The sequence below is a fragment of the Mobula hypostoma genome, chromosome 20 (genome assembly GCF_963921235.1).
Source record: "Mobula hypostoma chromosome 20, sMobHyp1.1, whole genome shotgun sequence".
In the NCBI taxonomy this organism is placed as follows: Eukaryota; Metazoa; Chordata; class Chondrichthyes; order Myliobatiformes; family Myliobatidae; genus Mobula; species Mobula hypostoma.
This window is the reverse complement of record NC_086116.1, coordinates 13,889,129-13,915,959: the sequence shown is the minus strand read 5'-3', so window position 1 is coordinate 13,915,959 and position 26,831 is coordinate 13,889,129. Positions and strand designations below refer to the sequence as shown.

The 26,831-nt window shown below is 41.7% G+C and overlaps 1 protein-coding gene across 8 annotated transcripts in view; it reads right to left on the bottom strand.

The window, feature by feature from the left end:
* LOC134359334 (serine/threonine-protein kinase 33-like) overlaps nucleotides 1-26,831 on the bottom strand; it is a 131,498-nt gene that overhangs the window by 32,108 nt on the left and 72,559 nt on the right. For all 8 annotated transcript variants that reach the window (XM_063072421.1, XM_063072422.1, XM_063072423.1 and 5 more), the window contains 2 exons: nucleotides 22,874-22,987; nucleotides 17,651-17,755 (listed from right to left, as the gene is read on the bottom strand). In XM_063072421.1, the coding sequence (XP_062928491.1) occupies nucleotides 17,651-17,755; nucleotides 22,874-22,987 (219 nt within the window). The remainder of the gene's footprint in view (nucleotides 1-17,650; nucleotides 17,756-22,873; nucleotides 22,988-26,831) is intronic.

The window sequence follows — 26,831 nt, the reverse complement described above, 5'->3', positions numbered from 1 at the left end:
GGTATGAACAAGCATCACAAACTAGTGTCTTCTTTGATTACAGTAGATGATCATGACCTTGGCATGCCCTTCGCTCTCCAAGGGGCATTGCAGTACCGCCTTCCTGGCTGTTGGATCCCACTATTGGCCTCATCCACCCAGTCCTCCAGAGTGACTTTGCATGCTAAGACAGGCATGTCCCTATCTCACTCGGGCACGAGTCCTCCAGCTACCCTCAGCCTGTCGAAGTGGCGTACTGGGGTGTGACTGCTGACGCATACAAACAACGATTTTGGAGCCACAGGTGAGAGCTGAGTGTTCGGTGGGGACCTAAGATGAGTGAGCTGCTCTGGAATGGACACGGCAAGCCCCTTCACCAGAGGTGCTACCCCTCCCTGGACACCACAAACCATCTATTATGGACTTAACACTCATTGCACTTCTTTTTGCATTAATTTCTTCTTTTGCTCGGCTTTTATCACAGTCTGATATAATTTATATTCTGTGTATCGTCTAAATCTTTGTGCCCATGATACTGCTGTAAGTAGGTTTATCATTGTAGTTGTGCCTCACCCTACTTACGCATATGAAAATAAACTTGAATTGGCCTGACTTGACTTGCACTCTTGTCAATGATTTATTTATTTATTTCCCTTGAAGTTCTGCCCCAAAATGACTATATTCCTGAAATGGAGCAATTTCAGTTTTTGCCAAGGAAAGAGTCATGTTTCCTGGTTGCTTGACTCCTTACTGTCGGGCACACTCTAGTTTATATTTAAACTAGAGGTGCACTTTATTTTCCAAAGTTTGAATTTACCAGCGATGAATTGGGAAAGAAACGGTAATTCATTATTATTATCATTATCATCATTAACATCCACTGAGGGACAGTTTCAATCTAACCTGCTGGTTTGGAAGCTGCTGAGATCAGGTGTTGTTCTAACATTAAATCATATGCAATTGAAGATAGTACAGAGTAATACTGAGCAGAGTACAACCAGGTTCTCCACCCTGTATCATTGTGTTTCCTGACGAATCAGCTTAAAATTCCCTTGAAGATGCCAACATACTGGGGATCAGCTGTCCGTCAGGAAACCAGTGACTGTCACTGGTTCTATTCAAACTGAAATGATTCCTCTCTTCATTGTTACAGGAAAGATCAGAACATTCCAGATTGTTTTAATAAAACATCTCTGTACAAGACCATATGACCATAAGACATAGGAACAGAATTAAGCCATTTGGCCCACCATGTCTACTCTGCTGATGTATCAACCCTCTCAAGTCTACTCTTCCACTTTCTTCCAGTAAACTTTGACACCCTTACTAATCAAGAACCCAGCAACCTCCACTTTAAGTACACTCAATGACTTGGCCTGCACACCTATCAGGGGCTATAAATTCCACAGATTCACTATTCTCTGGCTAACGAAATTCCTCCTCATCTCTGTTCTAAAGAAACATTCTTCTATTCTGAGGCTGTGCCCTCTGGTCCTCAACTCCCCTACTTCTCTTCCCGCCATCACAGACATTTACACCACACGCTGCATCCACAAAGCAAACAGTATTGTGAAGGACTCCACGCACCCCTCATACAAACTCTTCTCCCTCCTGCCATCTGGAAAAAGGCACCAAAGCACTCGGGCTCTCACGGCCAGATTGTGTAACAGTTTCTTCCCCCTCAATTCCCAGAGTCTAGTCTGACACCAACCTACACACACACACACACACACACACACTCAACTGAACACCACTCCACTCCCTTTGCAATTATTGCTCATTTCTCTCTCAATTCCTGCTAAAACATTGTTTACATTTACATCATTTATTATTATACTGTAAGTTGTCCTTTACTGTGGATATTATCTTGTTTATAAATTATTGTACTGTCTTGCACTGTTTTGTGCATGTTATGTAGTCCTGTGTAGGCCTGTCTAATGTAGTTTTGTGTCGTTTCATGCAGCACCAGGGTCCTGGAGGATCATTGTTTCGTTTCTACTGTATACTGTACCAGTAGTTATGGTTGAAATGACAGTAAAAGTGACTTGACTTGACTACAGGAAACATCCTCTTCGGGCGCATTCTATCTCGGCCTTTCAGTATTTGATAGGTTTCAGTGAGATCCCCGCCCGCCCCCGCCCCCATTCTTCTAAACTCTAATGAATACAGGCCCAGAGCCATCAAATGCTCTTGATAAGTTTACTCTTTCATTCCCGGGATCATTCTCCTGAACCTCCTCTGGACCCTCTCCAATGCCAGCACATCCGCACATCCTTTCTTAGATACTCCCAGTGTGGTATGACTAACACCCTATAAAACCACAAGGATCAAAGGGGCACTTGGTGTTGGAGTGTTCTTGTCACACTGTGTAACCATAAAACAGAGAAGCTAGTGTCTGAGTCAGCCCACTTGAAAGCATGCTACCATGGAACTAATTGGCCTTTAGTTTAGTAAAGGCACCTTTGTATTGTGGAAGGACATTAGGTGGGGAACTTGCTGCACTTTGCGAGGTCAAATTTAAGAGAGAAGTGTACAGTTAATGGCAGGATCCTGAGAAGCGTTGATGTACAGGGGGATCTTGGGGTGCAGGTCCATAGCTCCCTGAAAATGCAAACAAAAGTAGGTATGGTCTTAAGGAGGTATATGGCCTACTTGCCTTCATTGGTCAAAGTGTAAACGTCAGGATGTCATGTGGCAGCTGTATAAGACATTGGTCAGACCACATTTGGAGTATATGCATGTAGTTTTTGACACAGCATTACATGAAGAATGTGGAGGCTTTGGAGAGGGTGCAGAAGAGATTCACCAGGATGTTGCCTGGATTACAGCATATTAGATATGAGGAGAGGACAAACATGTATTGTGTTCCCTGGAGTGTTGTAGGCCAAGGGATGCATTGACTGAAGTATGTAAAATCATGAGGGATGGATGAAGATTTGTTACACAGAATGGAAATGTCATATTCCAGAGACCGTAGCTTAATAGTGAGAGGAGGAAAGTTTAAAAAAGATATATGCAAGATATATTTTACACAGAGTGTGGTAGGTGCATGGCATGTGTTTTCCTGGGAAGTTGTGGAAGCAGGTGCAATAACAATTTTTAAGCTGGATTTTGACTGATGGAAATGGAGCAAGATGGAAATTGTGCAGTTTAAATTGACACCATAGTCACCACAGACATCATGAGTTGAAGACCTTTTTTGGAGGACTCTTGTGTTCTTTCTTCGATAATTTAGGTCGATCTCAACTGGCCACTGTCCTGCAGTGAAACAGACTATTCAGTGACACACACTCGTGTAGTTCTGAGAGTGAATGCTGGTGAAGAGGTGGCTTCAGGAGGGTACAAATGGGAGTGGGAATGCAGTAGAAATGCTATCACAATGGTTAAGTTACATGACTCATAAAATGGAGGTCTGAGCTAAATATCCAGAGACACAAGGTCCAAACCCAAACCCAGCAAGCATATGGGAGAAATTCAACTAATGGAAATGGATTTAAATCCCAGAGCTCCCTCTTCAGCAGCACTGAGAGAGCTCCTTCAGCAGAAGGTTCAAGAGGTAGCTCACAACCATTTTCTAAAAGGAAAACAGTGATGGGAAATGAATGCTGGCCTCGCCTATATCCCAGACCATGAATTAAAATAATGTTACTATCAGCAGTGGTGGCCTCCTAGATTACCGGAACCAAATAATCTGCTAAAAGTTAGGCACATCATCATGAGCCGAAAGACCTGCACTGTGCTCTGGTGTTCTATGTTAATGGCCTTTGAGAAAGGAAATTATATATAGACATCCGTTAGTCTCAGGAGACCATGGATTTGCGCCTTGGAAAGTTTCCAGGACCAGCAGTTGCCCATGTTGCAAGTCTCCCCTCTCCACGCCACCGATGTTACCCAAGGGAAGGGAATTAGGACCCATACAGCTTGGCACAGGTGTGGTCGCAGAGCAATGTGTGATGAAGTGCCTTGTTCAAGGACACACACGCTGCCTCAGCCAAGGCTTGAACTAGCGACCTTCAAATTACTAGACGAATGCCTTAACCACTTGGCCATGCGCCAACAATTACTTCTCTTAATACTATTGATGTGGTTAGCAGGTGACTCTAGACCAGGGGTCCCCAACCCTTTTCTGCCATGGACCCCTATCACTAACTAATGAGTCCATGGATACCAGGTTGGGAATCCTTGCTTTACGCTTGTATGAGTAGGTTAGATCTCAACTGCCTTTTGAATTGATCTGCCGGCATCAACCTGTGGTGGCTTTACCACCAGCTATCACTCTTGGGGAATAACATGAGGAAACGAATTGAAGCAGCAGAGATGTGGTTTTTGAGGAGGATGCAAGGAATATCATTTTCTCATGAACAGAGCAAGCACAAAAAGAGAAATAATGTATGAGATCATGAAAAGGCAATGTAATTTCATTGGACATGTGATTAGGAAAGAGGAGTTAGAATGCACGGTAATTATGGGAAAGATTGAAGGGAAGAAAGCAAAGGGAAGGCAAAGGCAAATGATGATGGAGACAGCAGCCAGAGAACTAGAAATGAATACCAATGAATTGATCCACTTGAACTGAAACAGGAGTGTGTGGGCCATGGCAGTCAAAGCTCAAACTGGGCACGGCACCTATGATGATGATGATGATGATGATGATGATGATGATGATGATGATGATGATGATGATGATGATAATGATTGCTCTTGGAGCAGGTGAGCTATCTCTTTTCTGAACTGCTGCAGCCCTTCCAATAAAACGTCAGCATCACAGCCAGGATGAAACATTAGGGATGGTGTTATCATTAGGGCTGGTTGGTTACAGCAGTGTCACTTAAGCTATGCAGTCTGGGGAAATTTTCTATGTTCACAGAGCAAGATCTGACAGAAATGAGACAGCCATATCTTTTCATATTTTGAATGGTCACTGGTCAGGTCTGGGAGCCCTTTGCCAGAGGTTTCTGTAGATATTCTATTCTGTTCTCCTCCTTAGCTTACACAGTATGACTTCCCTCTTCGAAACAGCTAAACTAGTCACCTCAGCCATTGACTGTGCTAAACTTTCTCTAGGTGAACAAGCTCCTCTTGAATACCCCAATGGATTCGTGAGTGACAATCTGATTTTTTTCACCTATATTTACATAAGTGGAAACATCTTTTTTTTCTCTTTTTAATCAAATTATTTAACATAGAGCATAGACCAGTACAGCGCGGTACAGGCCATTCAGGCCACAATGTTGTGCTGCCCCTTTAACCTATTCCAAGATCAATCTAACCTTTCCCTCCCACATAGCCCTCTTGTTTCTTTCATACACATTCCTATCTAAGAGTTTCTTAAATGTCTCTAATGTATCTGTTTGTACTGCCACCCTTGCCAGCATGTTCCATGCATTTACCACCCTTGGTATAAGAAACTACCCTCCAACGTACCCTTATACTTTTTGCCGAACACTTTAAAGTTACGTCCCTTTGTATTAGCCATTTTCACCCTAGGAAAAAGTCTCTGGCTCTCCACTCTATCTATGTTTCTTATTATCTTGTACACTCTGACCAAGTCACCTCTCATCCTTCTTTTATCGAAAGAGAAATGCTCTAATTCACTCAACCTGTCTTCATATAAGACACGTCATCTAATCCAAGCATCATCCTGGTAATCAGTTTTACAGAGCTGCAACATTACTTTGTAGCTGTTGAACTCAATCCCTTGACTAATGAAGGCCAACACCCCATATGCCTTCTTAACCACCTATCAAATGGCACAGTGACTTTAAGGGACCTATGGATGTGAACCCCAAGATCCCCCTGTACCTCCACACTGTTAAGAATCCTGCCATTAACCCTGTATTCTACCTTCGAGTTTGGCTTTCCAAAGCCAGTCACTTCACTCTTTTCTGGATTGAACTCTGTCTGCTGTTTCTCAGCTCATCTCTGTGTCCTATCAATGTCGCGGTGTAACCTACAACAGCTTTCTACACTATCCACTATACCATCAACATTTATGTTATCTGCCCACTTATTAACCCACCCTTCCACCTCCTCATCCAAGTTACTTATGCAAATTACAAATAGCAGGGATCACAGAACAGATATCTGCAGAACACCTCTGGTCAATGACCTCCAAAGTTCAAAGTGAATGTATTATCCAAGTACTGTTCAAATATTCTACCTTGAGATTCATTTTCTTTCAGACATTCACAGTAAGTACAAAGAAACACAATAGAATTGATGAAATGCTGCCCACATCAAAGACGGACAAGCAACCAATGTGCAAAAGACAACAAACTGTCCAAGTACAAAAAAAAGGGACAAAAACCCAAAATAATAATAATAATAAATAAATAAATAAATAAGCAATGCATAACAAGAACGTGAGTTGAAGAATCCTTGAAAGTGAGTTCAAAGGTTGTAGGGTCAGCTCAGTGTTAGGGGGAGTGAAGTTGAGTGAAGTTATCCCTTCTGGTTCAAGAGCCTGATGGTTGAGGGGAACTAGCAGTTCCTGAACCTGGTGGTGGGGACCTAAGGATACTGTACCTTCTTCCTAACAGCAGCAGTTAGAAGAGAGCCTGGATGGCGGGATTCCTTGATGGTGGATACTGCTTTCCAGTGACAGTGCCTCTTGTAGATATGCTCAATGGAGAGGAGGGCTGCTTTACCCCTGATGGACTGGGCTGTACTCATTACTTTTTGATGGCTTTTTCATTCAAGGTCATTAGTGTTTCCATATCAGGGAATGATCAACCAGTGGGTATATTCTCAACCACACATCTATAGAAGTTTGTCAAAGTTGCCTAAGAAAGTAGAGGTACTGCTGTGTTCTCTTTGTAATAGCACTTATGTGCTGGACCCAAGACAGATCTTCTGAAATAATTACATTGAGGAACATAAAGTTGCTGACCTTGTCCATTTCTGATCCCCTGATGAAGAATAGCTCATTGACCTCTAGTTTCCTCCTCCTGTAGTCAATATCCAAGCAGAAAACATTCAATTTACCACCACCCCTGGCTTCTAGCGGCAAGCTAATTCTGAATCCATGCAGCCAAGTTTCCCTGGATTCCTTGCTACCTGATTTTCTGAGTGAACCTATGATGGGAACATTGTCTAATGCCTTTCTAAAATCCACCACATCCACTACGTTGTCTTTATCGTTTTTTGTCACTTCCTCAAGGAATTCAATGACGTTTGGAGCTACTATTCAGTTTCCTCTTTCCTGGAGAAAGAAATCCTAGTGGGTTCAATCTTTTTGATGGATGGAATATTTATTTCTGGTATCGTTCCAGTACATCATTTTTTGCATTTTGTCCAGTGAGAACATGGTGACAACATCTGCAGACGATGCTCCACATGAGCTATAATTATGCTTTACTATGTTTAATATAAATTCTCTGCTTTGGAGCAAGAACTGTTCCTTTAGAAAGATACTCTCGTGTTTAGTTTGCTCTGTCATGGTTTCATCACAGTTATTAAACTGTGATTTAATTGCCTGCAGAACATGATTCATCTGTTTCGTACCCCATTCAGACACATTTTTCTAGGCAGTAAGACCAAAAGATACAGGAACAGAGTTAGGTAGAATACTTTTACACCCCATTCTTCTGCTTTCTCCCCAGAACCTTTGACGCCCTTACCGACCAAGAACCTATCAACCTTTACTTTAAATATACCCAATGACTTGGCCTCCCCAGTTATCTGTGGCAATGAATCCCATAGACTTGCCACCCTCTAGCTAAAGGAGTTCTTCCTCATCTTTGTTCTAAAGGGATGACATCTTTCCATTCTGATGCTGGGCCCTCAGGTCCTAGACTTCCCCAGTCAATAGCAACTCAATGTTCAGGGGAATTGTGTACTAGAGATATTTGAAAAGGTCTTGAGACTACAGAAAACGATAGGTATTAAGAACACCTGTTATGCTGCACTTTAATCAAACATTGTGCTCATAAACAAATATTAATAATGGAGATTTTAAAAAGGCAGGCTTATTTTTGTAATCAATTTATTCCTACCAATTGTCTCTAGAAATAGGAAAAAATCTAATAGTTCACCTGACATTTTTTGTCAATAACTTTGAAAGTGCCATACCTAAAGTTTGTGTAATTCATGGAGTTTTCATAAAAAACTCCAAATAAAAACTTTTTTAGCTTCAATCAATCAAATTCTTCACTGGCAGGTTAGCATTTTGACGTAGTTTTCAGGCAGTAAGCTACCATCTGTTACTAAAAGACAAATCAGTGTGGAAGATGGGGCAATAAATCAGTTTATCATCCAATTCAGAAATTCAATTCAGACTTTTTTTCAGTGGCTCAGGCACGGTAAGTATTGATGTCAGAGCCCTACTGAAGGTCAGGAGAGAGAGAGTGAAAAAAGAAGCAGCTTTGGATAAGACTGGTCTTTTTCAGCTGTGCAGGCCTGGTAAGTGTTGGTGTCAGAGGTCTAAACTCAACAGCAAAGAAAAGGAAGGTAGGGTCAAATGGAGTGGCCATTGTTGGAGTGTGCCAGTGTTAGAGTGGGAAGGCTTTGGCTTAACAGGCTTCGGCAAGAATAGCCGGAGGCTCAGATAAAAAGATGTAAGTTTTTTTTTCCTGTTGACTGTAAAGTTTTATTTTTTGTTAAGTACAGAGTAGTCAGGATGGAATGCTTCTCCTGTTAGATGTTGGAATTCAAGATGCTTGATCGGTTCCCTGGTGGGAAGTTCAGCCAGCTTCAGCTACTGTCTGACCAGGTCAAGGAGTTGGAGCTGGAGTCGAATGTACTCAGAATAGTCGGGGAGACTGAATGTTGCAGATGAAACTATTGATGAGGTGATCACACCCAGAATACTGGTTTCCGACAGCAGATGGGTGACTACCAGGCGAGGTAATGGGATTAAGCAATCGGTGCAGGGTTCCCTTTTGGCCATTCCCCTCAGCAACAAGTATATCTCTTTGGATGCTGCTGGGAGGTGATCCATCAGGGCACAGCAGCAGCTGCCAGGGTTGTGGCACCGTGGCCGGCTCTGAGACTCAGCAACGAAGGGTAAAGTCAAGCAGTGCAGTAGTGAGGGACAACCTCGCACTATTTAATAGCCAATAGACAATAGGTGCAGGAGTAGGCCATTCGGCCCTTCGAGCCAGCACCGCCATTCACTGTGATCATGGCTGATCATCCACAATCAATATCCAGTTCCTGCCTTATCCCCATAACCTTTGATTCCGCTATCTTTAAGAGCTCTATCCATCTCTTTCTTGAAAGCATCCAGAGACTTGGCCTCCACAGCCTTCGGGGGCAGAGCATTCCATATATCCACCACTCTCTGGGTGAAAAAGTTTTTCCTCAACTCCGTTCTAAATGGCCTACCCCTAATTCTTAAACTATGGCCTCTGGTTCTGGACTCATCCATCAGCGGGAACATGCTTCCTGCCTGCAGCGTGTCCAATCCCTTAATAATCTTATATGTTTCAATAAGATCCCCTCTCAGCCTTCTAAATTCCAGAGTATACAAGCCCAGTCGCTCCAATCTTTCGACATATGACAGTCCCGCCATCCCAGGAATTAACCTTGTGAACCTACGCTGCACTCCCTCAATAGCAAAAATGTCCTTCCTCAAACTGCACACAGTACTCCAGGTGCGGTCTCACCAGGGCCCTGTACAGCTGCAGAAGGACCTCTTTGCTCTTATACTCAATTCCCCTTGTTATGAAGGCCAGCAAGCCATTAGCTTTTTTCACTGCCTGCTGTACTTGCATGCTTGCTTTCAGTGACTGATGTACAAGAACACCTAGAACTCGTTGTGCTTCCCCTTTCTGACTTGACTCCATTTAGATAATAATCCGCCTTCCCGTTCTTACCATCAAAGTGAATAACCTCACATTTATCCACATTAAACTGCATCTGCCCACTCACCCAGCCTGTCCAAGTCACCCTGCATTCTCATAACATCCTCCTCACATTTCACACTGCCTCCCAGCCTTGTGTCATCGGCAAATTTGCTGATGTTACTTTTAATTTCTTCATCTAAATCATTAATATATATTGTAAACAGCTGCGGTCCCAGCACTGAACCTTGCTGTACCCCACTGGTCACCGCCTGCCATTCCGAAAGGGACCCGTTAATCGCTACTCTTTGTTTTCTGTCAGCCAGCCAATTTTCAATTCATGTCAGTACTCTGCCCCCAATACCATGTGCCCTAATTTTGCCCACTAATCTCCTATGTGGGACTTTATCAAAGGCTTTCTGAAAGTCCAGGTACACTACATCCACTGGCTCTCCCTTGTCCATTTTCATAGTTACATCCTCAAAAAATTCCAGAAGATTAGTCAAGCACTATTTCGCCTTCGTAAATCCATGCTGACTTGGACCAATCCTGTTACTACTATCCAGATGTGTCGTAATTTCATCCTTTATAATTGACTCCAGCATCTTTCCCACCACCGACGTCAGGCTAACCGGTCTATAATTCCCTGTTTTCTCTCTTCCTCCCTTCTTGAAGAGAGGGACAACATTAGCCACCCTCCAATCCACAGGAACTGATCCTGAATCTATAGAACATTGGAAAATGATTACCAATGCGTTCACAATTTCTAAAGCCACCTCCTTAAGTACTCTGGGATGCAGACCATCAGGTCCCGGGGACTTATCAGCCTTCAGACCCAAAAGCCTATCCAACACCAATTCCTGCCTAATATAAATTTCCTTCAATTCATCCATTACCCTAGGTCTTTTGGCCACTACTACACCAGGATGATGCATTGCCTCCTGGATGCTAGGGTCCAGGCTGCAGAATATTCTCAAAGGGGGAAGGTGAACAGCCAGAGGTCATGGTGCATATTGGCTCTAATGACATAGGAAGGAAAGGGGATGAGGTCCTACACAGTGAGTATAGGGAGTTAGGGAAGAGGCTGAAGAGAGGGACCCTCCAAGTTGGTAATCTCTGGATTACTCCTAGTAACGCGGGCTAGTGCAGGTACGAATGGGATGATGGTACAGATTTAATGAATGGCTAAGGAGATAGTGCAGAAAACAGAATATCAACTTCTCGGAGCATTGTAACCTTTTCCGAGTAAGGGGTGACCTGTACAAGAGGGACGGGTTGCACCTGAACTGGTGGGGAACCAATATCCCGACCAGGAGGTTTCCTAATGCTACTCATACTCAGAAGGGTTTAAACCAGTTTTTCAGGGGGCTGGGATCCAGAGCACCAGGTCAGCAAGTGAAGGATCGGACAGGAAGGTAGATGTCAGGGAAAGCACTGATTGGCAAAATCAAAATAACAGGTAAAGGCGGTGGGGGGGGGGGGAGTTGCACTCCCAATCAGGGACAATATGATAGCTGCACTCAGGGGAGACATAATGGAGGGGTTAGACACTGAGTACATTTGGGTAGTAGAAAGGGTACAATCACACTGATGGGATTGTACTACAGACCCCCAGTAGTCAGCGGGGCATTGAGGAACAGATTGGTAAACAGATAGCTATAGATAAGGAAATGTGTAAAAATAATAAGGCTATTGTCATTGGGATTTCAACCTCCCAAATATAAACTTAGACCTTCTTAGTGCAAGGTGTTTGGATGTGCCAGGATTTGTTAAGTATATCCAGGAGGGTTTTGTAAATCAATATGTAGAGTGTCCAAGGAGAGGAGAGGCTGTACTGGACCTGGTGTTGTGTAATGAGCCTGGCCAGGTGACTGACCTTTCAATGGGTGAGCAATTAATCAACAGTGACCACAACTCCTTAACTTTCAGGATAGCTATAGATAAGGATAGGTATGGTTCTCGTGGGATAGTCTTAAATTGGAGTAGGGCAAATTACGCAGGAACTAAGGAGAGTTAATTGGGAATGGCTTTTCTCTGGCAAGTCCACATCAGACATGTGGAGGGTATTTAAAGATCAATTGCAGAGTACAGGAAATGCATGTTCCTGTTAGAAGGAAGGACAGGAATGGAAAGATAAGAGAATCTTGGATGTCCAGAAAGGTGATAAATTTCGTCGAAAAGAAAAAGGATAAGTATGTAAAGCTTTGGAAGTCAGTATCAAATGGAGGACATGAGGATTATAAAAAAGCCAGAAAAGACTTCAAGAGGGGAATTAGGAAACCCAGGAGGGGCCAAGAAGAGTCTTTAGCAAATAGGATTAAGATGAATCCCAAGGCATTCTATACATACATCAAGAGCAAAAGGATAACTAAGGAGAGGCAAGGACCACTCAAGGATAAAGAGGAGAACTTTTGCTTGGATGCGGAGGATGGAAAATCAAGGTTTAATTTCCTGCCACATTAGCCTATCTCACCCAAAGTAGTATCTGGGAGATCACATCTGCCTAGACTAGAAAGCAAATTATCTAGGATATCTAGTCCTGATTATGAGGGAGAACCTTGGGTGAAAACTGGATTAATCACAAATGTTTTATTTTTATAGATCCCTGACATGCAGGAAGGAAATTTATCCCTATGCAATGGCCTCAAATGTCTGATAAAATCAGAAGAATGCCTTGTGAATTGCCTCTGAAATGCAGCTCTCCTGAAGCCTATGGAACTGAATTTCAGTGGCAGAATTTAATACTCCTCAGCACCACCCACAGAGGATAAAACACCAGGTGACAACTTTGGTGGAGAATTTAAAAAGTAAGCTTGCCATCCTCAGTGGAAAGAAAAATTGAGCAAATTGGATCATGAAAGAGGTGCTGATTGATATTAATAAAAAATGTATTGGAGTGATTAATGGAATTCAGTGCCAACAAATCTCCATGACATGCCAAGAGCCACCTGTGGGGAGAAATGATGCTCTGGTAGTCATCTTCCAAGATGCAGTGGATTCTAGAATGATTCCCACAGATTGGAAGGAAAGAGAAAACAGGAAACTTCAAATGATTTACCCTGATGTCAGTGGTAAGGAAATGGTTTGAATCTATTATTAAGAAAGTAGAGCAGGTGTAATGGGATTAAATAGTGTGATCATGGCATGATGAAAAGTATATCATGTTGGACAGGTCTGTTAGCTTTTGAAGTTGTAAAATGCAGAAGAGATGAGGAAGAATCAGTGATTGTTCTACACCTGGATTTTTGGAAGACCTGAATGAGGTGCCATCCAAGAGGTTATTAAACAGAACAAAAGCGTATTTGGTTTGTGATAATACTAATATGCATTAAGATTTGGTCAATGGACTGTCAATGTAGAATAGAAAGAAGTGAGTCAGTTTTGGCTTGGGAAGGCTATGACTAGAAAGTTGCATCCTGCGTACATAATCTATATCAATGATATGGATGAAGATTCTGTGTATAATATAACCAAGGCTTCTGATTGTACAAAAATAGAGTGGAAATGTGTATAATGAAGAGGATGCAAAGATGCATCAGGGGGATACAGACAGTCTAAGTGAATGGGAGTGGATGTGGCAGGTAGAATTTGATGTGTAAAATATCTTTCAATATGAAGGCAAAAAGGGAGTGTTTCCTAGATAGTAGGGAATTAAACAGCATTGTTGTTAAGAAATACCCAGGTGTCCTTGTACTCGAGTCACTGAAAGATAACATGCAGTTGCAGTAAGTGATAGGATATAATATGATATGTTGCCCTTTATTGCAAGGGGGTCTAAAGGTAAACGCACCTTCTTGCAATGCTATTGGACACCGCTGTGAATGCACTTGGAATATCATCTACAGGAATGATGAACTTGCAATAGAGCAAGTGCATCAAATGTTCAAGAGTTAAGCTGAATTGGAATATATTTGTTTTAAGTTTAGAAAAATGAGCGGTGATCTCATGAAAACCTACGATGACCTTAGAGAGCTTGACAGAGTAGTTGCAGGGATCTTGAATCATTTTGCTCTAGCATCCATAATCAAGGAGTTACAGTCTCAGAATAAAGGTTCAGCTGTTCATAACACAGATAAGGGATTTCTCACCGCAGAAGATAGTGAATTTTTGGAATTCTCTACCGAAAGAGGCCAGGAACACTGATTGCTGAGTATATCCAAGATGGGGATCGATATATTATTGGATATTATGGGAATGAAGTGACATGGTGTTAGTTCAGTAAAATGGCACCAAGATAAAAGATCAGGTATGATCCTATTGACCAGTGAAGCAGCTGACAGATCTGAATGAATTATTCCTATCTCTATTTCAATCTCCTAAGTCCTTTTATTTTTAAAGAATTGGAAATTCATTTGTTCCAGTTACATAGCTGAAAGTTATAGGTATCCATGTGAGGAGCCATTTGGTGATGTGCCTGTGGAATACCTATTTAATCATAGCCCTTTGAGAGTCAGTCCACTTCGGCTTTCATCAGGACCATTTAACTCCAGACCTTACTATCGTCTTGGTGCAAGCATGGGCCAAAGAGCTACATTCCAGAGGTGGGGTGAGAGTGACTGCCCTTGACACTAAGCTATCGTGAGACTGAGTGTGACATTAAGGAGCCCTGATGAAACTGAAGTCAGTGGGCATCAAATTACCTTGCACAGAGGAAGATGGATGTTACTGATGTAAGTCCCATGACTTCGCTGCAGGACCAGCCCAGGGCAGCGTCCTAGGCACAGCCATCATAGTTGTTCATCAACAACGTTTCTTCCAGAATAAGGTTCAGATGTGGAATGGTTGTTCATAATTGTAAAATATTCAATTCTATTCATAATTCATCCAATGAATCAGTTTATACCTGCATGCAGAAAGACCTAGATGATATTGAGACAAGAGTTTATAAGTGACATGAACAATCATGCCACAGGAGAGCTAGGAAATGCCATTTATGAAAAGAGAGGGTCCAGTCACTTGTTCTTGACATTCAATGGCCCTCATGAGTCCTGGATATCTTGGGAACATGTTTGACCAGAAACTCACCTGGAGCAGCCATATGTCCAATAACCATTCTGTCCAGGTACCATATCCGATGCGGACTTTGGTGACCATGGTTTTCCATATAGATCTATCCTTTGTTTTTTGGATGACTTCTATTTCCTCGATGTGTAGCCACCTGGCTATGCTTTTGATGTACATAAGCCGAGATCTTCCTCTAGGTTTGCTCCGCTCAATCTTTCCAGAGAGTATGAGTTTTTCTAGTTCATCTTTCCACATGATGTGTCCTAGGAATCTGAGTTGTCTTTCTCTTATTGTTGGTATGAGTGATCGAACTGCTTGGGCTCTTCTGAGAACTTCTTCATTTGATGTGTGTGTGGTCCATGATATTTTTAACATTCTCCTGTAGAACCATAATTCAGCTGCTTCTAGTCTCTTTTCCATTGCTGGAGAAATGGTCCAGTATTCACTTCCATACATCAGAATAGAATAAATGTAGCACTGCAGTATTCTGTTTTTAGTATACGTGCTCATCTCTCTGTCTGTTAATATGTTCTTCATTTTTTGGCAAACTTCTTTCGCCATTGCTATTCTGTATTTAATATCTGTGTCGCACCTGCCATTACTTGTTATTAGGCTGCCAAGATATTTGAATTAGTTGACTTGTTTGATGTTTGTATTTCCAATCTTGATCACACATTGTGGGATGTTTGTCTTTCTGGAGATGACCATGCTTTCTGTCTTCTTGGTGTTGATTGAGAGGCCTCTGCGACTACTTTCTGCTGCCACTATAGTGAGTAATTCTTGAAATTTTGTTTCTGAGTCAGCTATTAGTACGATGTCATCAGCATATCAGATGTTATTTATATTATGGCCTCCAATTGTGAATCCTTTGATGACTTTGATACTTCTCAAGATATTTTCACTATACAGGTTGAATTAGTCTGGCGAAAAGACACAACCTTGCCTGACTCCTCTCATGATATTCACATACTCACTCACTTCTCCTTCTATTCTGATGGATGCTGTCTAGTCCCAGTATAAGTTTCTTAAGAAACGTATATCTTTCCCATCTATGTCAAGATCTTGAAACATTTCCAGAAGATCTTGCTATCTGACAGTGTCAAAAGCTTTTGTATAGTCAATGAAACATAGGTAGATGTCTTTTTGTACCTGGATGGCTCGTTCACAGATCATCCGTAGCATGAAAATTGCATTTCTGGTTCCAGTGTTTTCCACAAAACCGCATTGCTCTTTACTGATTTCTGGTTTTATACAGCGTCTTGCTCTCATCGTGATTACTCTGAGAATAATTTTTACGATTACCATTACCACGAAGAAATGGTGCAGCTCTATAAAACCCTGGTTAGACCACAGTTGGAGTATTGTGTTCAGTTCTGGTTGCTTTAGGATGTGGAAGCTTTAGAGAGAGTGCAAAGGAGATTTACCAGGGTGCTGCATGGATTGGAGAGCATGCTTATGAGGATAGGTTGAGTGAGCCAGGGGTTTTCTCTTTGGATTGAAGGAGGATGAGAATTGTCTTGATAGAGATGTACAAGATAATAAGAGGCATAGATTGAGTGATTGGCCAGAGACTAGTCCCCAGAATAGAAATGGCTAATACAAGGGGGCATAAATTTAAGGTGATTGGAAGAAAGTATAGGCGGAGCCCAAAGAGAGTGGTGAGAGTGGAATACTCTACTGGGGTGGTGGTAGAAGCAATGTTTAGTGATATTTAAGGGACTCTTAGATAGGCACATGGAGGAAAGAAAATTGGAGGGCTATATGAGAGGGAAGGGTTAGATTGTAGAGTAGGTCAAAAGGTCAGCACAGCACTATCTGTGCTGTGGTGTTCAATGTTCTAATATGACTGGAAGAGAATATCTGAGGCCGAATACCCTGTGGGAGTGGCTCACCTCCTGATAACCTAAAGGCTTTCCATCATCTACAGGGCCCAATTCAAGAATACGTTTGAATTCCTGGATGGATGCAGTTCCAGTAACCCACCAGAAGCTCAGCTTCATGCAAAACAGAGCAGCCCACCTGATTAGCACATTTTTCCACCACCAGTCACATTCATTCCCTCCACTGTATAAAATGCACTACAGTTACTCACTTAGGCTACTCCATTTACACCTCCCAAACCCACAATCTCAACCAACAAGAAGGCCAGTTCAACAGCACATAGGGCCACAGCCTTTTGCAGGTTGCTTTCTAATTAATACACCAATTTGATTGGGAAATTTAACTGTTTCTGGATTGTCGCTGGGTCTGAATCCTGGAGCTCCCTCCCCAGTAGCACTATGGAGACATCCTCATCCAAAGGACTACATTATTTCAAGGGAATGGTTCACCACCACCTTCTCAAGGACAATCAGTGATCAGCAATAAATCCTGGCATTGCCAGATCCAAGAAAATGAAAAAAAAAATTGCTGTAAAACACAACTAAAAAAATAAAAGTGGGATAAAATAAATCTTTTTGATTAGAGAAGGCACACGACACAATAGAATGATCAGTTGTGTAAGCAGAACGCTTTCCCATGCAAGGCTGTGAGATAGTTGAAAAGTTCAAGTTGGTCTTGAAAGATTTTTGTTAGATAAGGGTATAGCATGGATAAAGGGTGGAATAAAATGCGGATCAGCCGCGATCAAATTATATGTTATCAGATGTTCTTTTATTAATGGTAATTACTTTCCTGGAAATCTAGTGAGGTATAACATAATGTGTTTTACTCTAATTCAAACACATAATACAATTTAAATTCCAAATAGTCTTTTTAAAGTTAACCCAGTTTTTAACAGATTTTCTCAGAGTCCAAAAGAGAATAAGGTTAGATCATAATGAGATTTACAGATTTAAAAAGTAAGGTTTATTTTCCCAAATTCTTTGTTTAAAAATAAGCATTACCTTTGTCGTTTCATAAACTTCTTCCAGTTTAATGATGTGTTCATGGTTCACCATCTTCAAGATGGCAATCTCCCTCTCCAACATTTTTACAGCATAGCTTCCAGCCTGAAGCAAAACAGAGGTCACATGAAAACTGCAGTGGTTGGAAGTATGAATGTGAGACTGCGGCAAGGCAAATACAGATTCATTGTTTTCTCAACTAATACCCAAGATATTGCAGTTGATATCAGTGTCTTTGTGCATATAGTCAGCTAGTGGCACTGCTGATGGTCACCATCAGTGAGCCAGGAAGGAAAGCCCGTTGTGTATGTAAGATCCACGACGGCTTAGTATAGATGAATGGTTCATCAACACACATTGTCAAGGCTGGTAAAAATAGTCCCTTCCAAAATGGTATAATAGGAGAGAAAATTAGATAGTTGCTAAATATTTAAAAAATAAATTCAGCAATACAGAATAAGTTTCTTAAACAGAGCATTCTCAAAATGTTTCTGCAAGCCATTTAGTCAAACCATAAACAATACCTCTTCATCATCTATGGGTTCAACTATCTATTCAATCTTATAACACATTGTGCACTCCACACAAAATATCCACCTTAAATACAAGGGGTTGCAGGAGTTGTGCACAGATGTAATGTATATGGATTTCAGCAAGCCATTTGATAAGGTACCCCATGTAAGGGTTATTGAGAAAGTAAGGACGCATAGGATCCAAAGGGACATTGCTTTGTGGATCCAGAACTGGCTTGCCCACAGAAGGCAAAGAATGGTTGTAGGCGGGTCATATTCTGCATGGAAGTCGGTGACCAGTGGTGTGCCTTAGGGATCTGTTCTGGGACCCCTACTCTTTGTGATTTTTATAAATGACCTGGATGAGGAAGTTGAGGAATGGGGTTAGTAAATATGCTGATGACACAAAGGTTGGGGGTGTTGTGGTTAGTGTGGAGGGTTGTCAGTGGTTATAGCAGGACATCGATAGGATACAAAACCGTGCTGAGAAGTGGCAGATGGCGTTCAACCCAGAGAAGTGTGAGGTGGTTCATTTTGGTAAGTCAAATATGGTATTAATGGTAAGACTCTTGGCAGTGTGGAGGATCAGAGGGATCTTGAGGTTCGAGTCCATAGGACACTCAAAGCTGCTGTGTGGGTTGACTCTGTGGTTAAGAAGGCATATGGTGCATTGGCCTTCATCAATCGGGGGATTGAGTTTAAGAGCCGAGAGGTAATGTTGCAGCTATACAGGAACCTGGTCAGACCCCACTTGGTGTACTGTGCTCAGTTCTGATCGCCTCACTACAGGAAGGATGTGGAAACCATAGAAAGGGTGCAATGGAGATTTACAAGGATGTTGCCTGGATTGGGGAGCACGCCTTATGAGAATAGGTTGAGTGAACTCGGCCTTTTCTCCTTGGAGTGACAGAGGATGAGGGGTGATCTGATAGAGGTGTACAAGATGATGAGAGGCATTGATCATCTGGATAGTCAGATGCTTTTACCCAGGGCTGAAATGGCTAGCATGAGAGGGCATAGTTTTAAGGTGCTTGGAAGTAGGTACAAAGGAGATGTCAGGGATAAGTCTTTTACACAGAGAGTAGTGAGTGTCTGGAATGGGCTGCCAGTGATGGTGATGGAGGCAGATACGATAGGGTATTTTAAGAGGCTCCTGGATAGGTACATGGAGCTTAGAAAAATAGAGGGCTATGGGTAACCCCAGGTAATTTCTAAGGTAAGGACATGTTCGGCACAGCTTTGTGGGCCAAAGAGTCTGTATTGTGCTCTATAGACCACAACAAACATAATACAACAAGCAACAGAGCAGCATCAACTAAACAAGCCCTGTTCCTCCCTCCCTCCCACCCATCCACATACCCATGCACACACACATGATCTTTAAAAGTGACAGTCTTTCAATCAAAAATCCTACTTTTGGACTCTTCCCCCGAAGCAAATATATTTTTGAGTTGTCCAGGTGGCTCACAACATTTCAGCCTCCCCTGACATTAGTGAAAACTGCATTCATTAATGCAGCCATTAGCTTCCTAGACCAGTTATAGACATCTGTTAGTCTCATGAGACCATGGATTTGCGTCTTGGAAGGTTTCCAGGGATTAGGCCTGGGCAAGGTTGTATGGAAGACCAGCAGTTGCCCACGCAGCAAGTCTCCCCTCTCCACGTCACCGAGGTTGTCCAAGGGAAGGGCATTAGGACCCATACAGCTTGGCACCGGTGTCGACGCAGAGCAATGTGTGATTAAGTTCCTTGCTCAAGGACACACACGCTGCCTCAGCCAAGGCTCAAACTAGCAACCTTCAGATCACTAGATGAATGCCTTAACCACTTGGCCTAGACCAGTGACCCACAAGTAAATGACTGATTCATGTTGGATGTCCTGGTTGAACTGAGTACTCTAGTCATATTGGGTGCCCCAGTCCTACTCATCAGATCAATTGGAAGCTCTTCTCTTCTCATTATATACAGCAGTACTTGATGTACCCTGCCATTAATCACACCACCGTTTGACAAGATTCATCAAAGAGAAGTAAACAGTTCGGAAAATCCATAGAAGTTTCATAGATTTCCAGCAGGAACTAGTGTCCACTCGGACACATCATTTTATCCATTCATAGATTGCCTATCTTTTACTGAACAGGAACTGAGTCCCACTTGGTTCATTCCAAGGGTTAATTAAGAGTCAGAAGTGGGACAGGTTATATTCTGTTCGGTCTAAGTAGAGAAATTGGGAGGCTAAGATTTAGTTATAGAGTGCACTAGTGAGACCACATCTGGATTTCTCTGCAGTATTGGTCTCCTTAATGAAGGAAGTATATAAATACATTGGAAGCAATTAAACTACCTTAGTACTTAAGATGCAAATATGTGAAATGGCGAGAAACGAAGGGATATAGACGATGTGCAGGCAGATGTGATTAGTTTAAATTGGCATCAATATCAGCGCAGTTATTGTGCACTGAAGGCCTTTACCTGTGCTGTAGGATTTTATGTTCCATGTTCAGACAAGGTTCGCTGAACTAACAACCGAAATGGGTAGGCAGTATGATTAGGTAAAATGGACAAGCTGGACTTGTATCTTTTGAATTTAAAATATTAGAAGAGTGAAAGGAGTGGAAGTTGACTGAAATATATATATATATATATTTCTTTGATGTTCTGACAGGGTAAGACGATACTTCCTGTTGATGTAGACCCAGAGCTCGTAGTCCACTTAAAAGGGAAAACTGTTTCTCCCAGAGGGCAGTAAGTCTTTAGAGTAGTTTTTTTTAGAGGGGAGTGGAGCCACAACTAGAATATTTTTAGGACAGAATTGAGTATATTTCAGACAAAAGGAATTGTTGAAATTTTGTGTTATTGATTGAGATGATACGACACTAAACGTTGGCAATTCCTTTCCTCTCACAGATGCTGCTCAGCCTGCTGAGTTCCTCCAATAGATTGTTATTCTGGAGTCCAGCAAGTGTGTCTTTTGTTTCTTAGTGGTTAAATATATTCTTGATCAGAAGGCATGAAAGGTTTTATCATGGATTTAATGATTTAACGATTTAAAGGTTCAATGGTTCAATTTACTATCAGGGAATATTTACTGTATACAGTCTGAAATTCTTACTCTTCTCAGACATCCACAAAACAGAAGAAAAACCCCAAAAAACCCCAGAGATGGAGTAGATGATAGATTGAATAGCAGAGCAGACTTGAGGAGCTGAATTGCTTCTAATTTCTAAGCTTGCACCCATGTATTTAAAAAATATACAATTTACAAAAAAAAACTAAAGAATTAAAGAAAATTATTAAAGCACCTAAATACGTTCAAAATAAGCTACAATCAGATAATTCAGCTTCTATTACTGAAGGATAATATGTAAACTAAAGAAAGCTTATGTTTGTCCTTTGCAATCTCTCTCTCCATTCAAGTGACTGAACCTGGTCTTACACACACAACGCCAGAGAAACTCAGCAGTTCAGGCAGCATCTACAGAGGGGAATGAGCAGTGAATGTTTCGGGCTGAGAGTGGGTCTTACCTTGAAATGTCATCTGAACATTTTCCTCCATAGATGCTGCCTGACCTGCTGAGTTCCTTCAACATTTTGTGTGTTGCTCAAGGCTTCAAGCATCTGCAGAATGTCTTGGGTCACTGTGCTGGGTCTAATCTGACATGGGTTGTGTGAACTAAGGCTAAGAGGTTACAATGATCTCCTTCTCTGCTGCCAGAGTCCATGTGGAACACAGCAGTTAGAGCACATTTCTGAAAAGTATTACCTAAAGCTGACTGAAATACTTAGTTTGCACGGAACTCACAAAGTTGCTCTCGATTACAGAAGGAAATATCAGTGAGTACCTGTGAGCACTCCTGTGTAAAATCTCCCATAGGGCTGAAATCCACCCTCTGCAGGAGGTGTTACAAGAGGATGATGACAGTACCTAACACACACACACACACACACACACACACACACACACACACACAATGAATGGACAGGGTGTTGTTATCGCCCGGTCCATTAGATCATCCATTTCAGAGCATGCTGGCATTCAATATCCACCTCCAGCCCATGTCATAGAATCATAGAGTTACAGAGCAGTGCAGCACAGAAACGTGGCCTTTGGCCCATCATAACTATTATTATGTCTAGTCCCATTGACCCGCACCTGGATCGTGGTCCTCCAATCCCCTCCCATCCATGTACCAAGCTTCTCTTAACTGCTAAAATCGAACCTGCATCTACCACTTCCTCTGGCAGCTTTTTCCACACTCTTATCACCCTCTGAGTGAAGACGTTCCCTCTTATGTTCCCTTTAAACATTCCACCTTTCACCCTTAACACATGACCTTTAGTTCTAGTTTTAATCAACCTCAGTATAAAAAGCCTGCTTGCAAATATGCTATCGATACCCCTCATAAATTTGTAATTTCTCAAATTTCTCCACATTCTCCTATACTCCAGCAAATAAAGTCCAATCCCCTTTGAACCTCTCCCTCTAACTCAGGACCTCAAGTTCTGTCAACGTTCTTGCAAACTTTCTCTGAAATCTTTCAATCGTTTTGATATATTTTCTGTAAGCCGCTGAGCAGAACTGTGAACAATGCTCTAAATTAGGCCTCAGCTAATCATTTTTTACTCCTACAACTGATGTGCCTTAGGATGGCAGTGTTTAGTCAGCCCTGAAACACATGGAAAATATACTTTCATTTGGAAAGGGCCTCACCTTTTCTTTGTTCAGTATTTTGATGGCCCGCTTGGAGTCTGTGGGAATGTGTGTGGCTTGGATAACAATGCCAAAGCTGCCTTTTCCCAGATCTTGTTCAAACTCGTAGAGTAGCTGAAAAATAATTGCAACTGTCACCATGATTCACCATGGGGCAACACAGTATCACTGAAAGTTTAATTCACATACTGGACCACAGGAACAAATACCTAATATACTGTAAATCTCAGCATTGCAGTTAACATAGTTAATTTTTTGCTTTTCAAATCAAGTGGCTAAAAGCTAAGTTAGCATCATCGCAGCCTATAATTGGCAGGAAAATCATGGAGGGACTGATAAATACTGAAAACAGTGTGTGTCTGTATCAAATCCATCTCATCACCTTTTCATCTCCTGTGTGCCATATTAGATAGGAATAGGAATGCACCTTAGTGGAAAATTTGGAATATTCAGGTTCATGTGCACATGAGAAGTACCTTGGATTGACTGTGCATATTTACAGTAACAAAGCATTTTCTGTAACAAGATTTTCCCCTAAATCCAACGTCGATAACATAGCCAATATTCTTCTTCATTCTCACAGTAACACAAAATGACTTCCATCACTCTAATCTGCATTGAGCATTTGCAGGGCAAGAACTCTAGATCATCATTCCAGGTACAGCTCCCTCACAGAGCTATTGTCACTCTAGAGTACAGAGGGAATGTGAGAGCAAATAATTTACCATCAGGCTGGGGAATCTGGAATTCAATACCTCATACATGGTGGGCCTTCCTGGTTGCCAATTGACATTCCTGAAAAGTTACTAATCTCTCAATTGCAATGGAAGAAATTAAATTCAAATAATTACATTAATTTGAAATCATAAAACCAGTGCTAGTAAAGCTGACAATAGAACTACTGGACTCTAGTTAAAAACCGACTTGGTTCATTTTTAACTTTTAGGAAAAGAGGCCTGTCCGCCTGGCTTTTATATGATTATAGACTCACGATCTAAAGTTATAAACTGATCTCTGTAGGACATGTTTTTTTTATCCACTTGGAAATCAATAATAACAAGAAAGCCACATAGATTATCCAGCATTGACTCAGATATTGGATACAAAAACATCACATCCAGTCCAGTCAATACTGCAAGGTTCTCTTCACTGGCACCAAAATTAGGCAATGTTCTGTGAGAAACTAGTTAAGAAACAGACTGGTGTAATCATATTCACAAGATTATTTCTTCACTTAATCTCCTTGGGAGGGGGGGAACGTCGACTCAGACCATGAGAGGATTGCGTCGGGCATTTTCATGCCTTACAAGGTGCAGATTGGAAGTCTGTGAGGGGCGCCACTCCTTGCACAGACTAGAGCAATGTGTGATTAAGTGCCTTGCTCAAGGACACAAACACGCTGCCACAGCTGAGGCTCGAACTAGTGACCTTCAAATCACTAGACGAACGCCTTAACCACTTGGTCATGTGCCCTCCCTAATCTCCTTGAGTCTGTCCTTCCAAAAGAACTGACATATCCTCCAAAGCTGACAGCAACGTGGTGTACACCAAGAAGGGAGTGATCCTGGGAGTCCCTAACATTATTCGTAAACCTCATGAAGCCATCTGAAAAGAGGACTTGACCATATCTTATCTGAAGTGCTCAAGGATTAAGCTCTCGAAAGAACCCTCTGAACTCCTGGCAGAGGTTGCTTGCTGAAAATTATCTCCTAATCTGCAACCTGTAACACAGAAGAGTATAGGCATTCCTTCATTATCATTGGATCATAACCCTGCAATACTATTCTTAGACATAACGTGGCTGTATCTTCACTGTTAGGACTACAAAAGATCAAGAGGGTGGCTCATCATCTTCTGGAGGAGAAATGGGAAAGGCTGACCTTGCCAGCAATGTCTACATCCCGTGAATTAAAATAAAAGATAAATTCACTCTCATCCCTGTGAGTTTTAAATGCAAGCTCAGAATAACATGTACTGATGTGACATTGCCATCTTCCCCTTTTCAACCAGCCTTCTGGCATTCTGAATAAAATTATAATTTAATTATGTTAATTACTAAATTAATGAGCAGCCTTGTTCTTTTCATGTTCCCCAAAGATATGTTTCATTTTACTTTGGATCTATACTATCAACAGAGCAAGGATCCTTTGCTCCTGTCAGTCTAGAGTCTAGACCATATTTATCCACCTGCCCCAGAAGAGAGAAACACACTGAGCAAACTATTGCATTGAAATGATATTCACAATTAATCATGCTTTATTACATAGAACATAGAACATTACAGCACAGTACAGGCCCTTTGGTCAACAACGTTGTGCTGACTTTTTAACCTACTCTAAGATCAACCTAACCCTTCCCTCCTTCAGTTTTCAATCATCCATGTGTACATCTAAGAATTTCTTAGATGTCCCATTCATTAGTGCTGCAATTTACTTAGCCTGTAGTATTTGGGCCTCAAGATTAAGGAAACCCTTTTAGCTGCAAAATAGAGTTTTATTTCAATCAGTTTAGCAAAGAGTTAAATTGAAATTGAAAACTCATTTTCCTCACAAGGTGAGCAGAAATATTCACCTGATACTCCTAGTTAATAGAGTTCAGACAACCCCGGAAATATATACACCTCTGTCTTTCACCATGTAGTCTTTGCCACATTGCATCACTTCTATTAATGGTTACCCGACATGATGCATTGCCTCCCCAGGCTAACTGGAAAGCAGACTGTCAATTGGTAGATACCTAAATGCTGGACAAACAAACTTCTTATCCCTTGTTTGATAGAAATTAGAATGTTCAAATGTCTCACAGAAATCCACGTGCCTTAATGCCTACCTTGTAATACTTTTGCCTGGATTCAGTACCTTCCGGGATATTAAACTTTAATTCCTGGAAGTTGAAGGGTAAGATTTCAGGCATCGATTTGCATTCAGGATAGTGTCTGATTTCATAATTACATGTGTGTGCAAACAACACTGAAAGTATTGAATCATACAATCACTCCTTTTGCCCTAACTCTATCAAATAATATTTCTTCCATTCTGGTCTTGCGTTACAACATGTGAAAAGCAAGTAGAATATCAAAGTCTTTTGAAAGTTTATGACATCTTCTGTACTTTCTTCACCTAGCTAATAGATCAACTGTCACCTCCTTTTCATTGAATCCAAATCATGAGTTCAAAAATTGGTTGACAAGTAACGTTAGCAGAACTAATGCTTTTGACTTAACCCTGCCTATTCCTGAGCAAGAACAATTAGATCAGTGTGGAGCATTGATTGACCGATTATGAGCTTCAGTCTTTACCTCTCTTGGTTTCTTCAATGTCCTCTAAGTCCTGGTGATTTGTCTGTACTGCCTATATCTCTGCTAATTTGGTCAGAACTGATACATATCTTCAGTGGGTTTCAATCATCACGAGCAGTCGCATGTTTGGCTGAGATAATGCAAAGTTTAAAAAGAGGTCGGGGCCTTTTGGGGCTTTTTGGTGGGCTTCAATAATAATGATCTATTAGGCACTTGGCAAAGGCCAATATAAAGAAGTGAGGTGTAAGAGGAGCAGCCTGTGTGGAAGCGGCCATTGTGTGAGCATGCCAGTGTTGGAGTGGTCAGCCTTTGGTCAAGAGGCTTGGCCAAGCACAGGTGGAAGCTTTAAGTAAGTTTCCAGTATTTTTTAATCTTTCTTTGTCCATTAATACACAGCTAATGCATTGACAATGGGTCCAGAATTAGTGATATGTTATTTGTGAGAGACTTGGGAGCTCTGGGAGACCTGCAATCTCTCTGATTATTACATCTTCTTGAGGTGCATCACGCTGCAGCTCCTTAGAGACCATGTTGAGGAACTGGAGCTGCAAGTGATGACCTTCAGCTCATATGGAGGAAGGAGGAGGTAATAGATAGGAACTACAGGGAGATAGTCAGCACCCCATGAAGTGTACCTCTATGCCATTCCCCTCAATAATA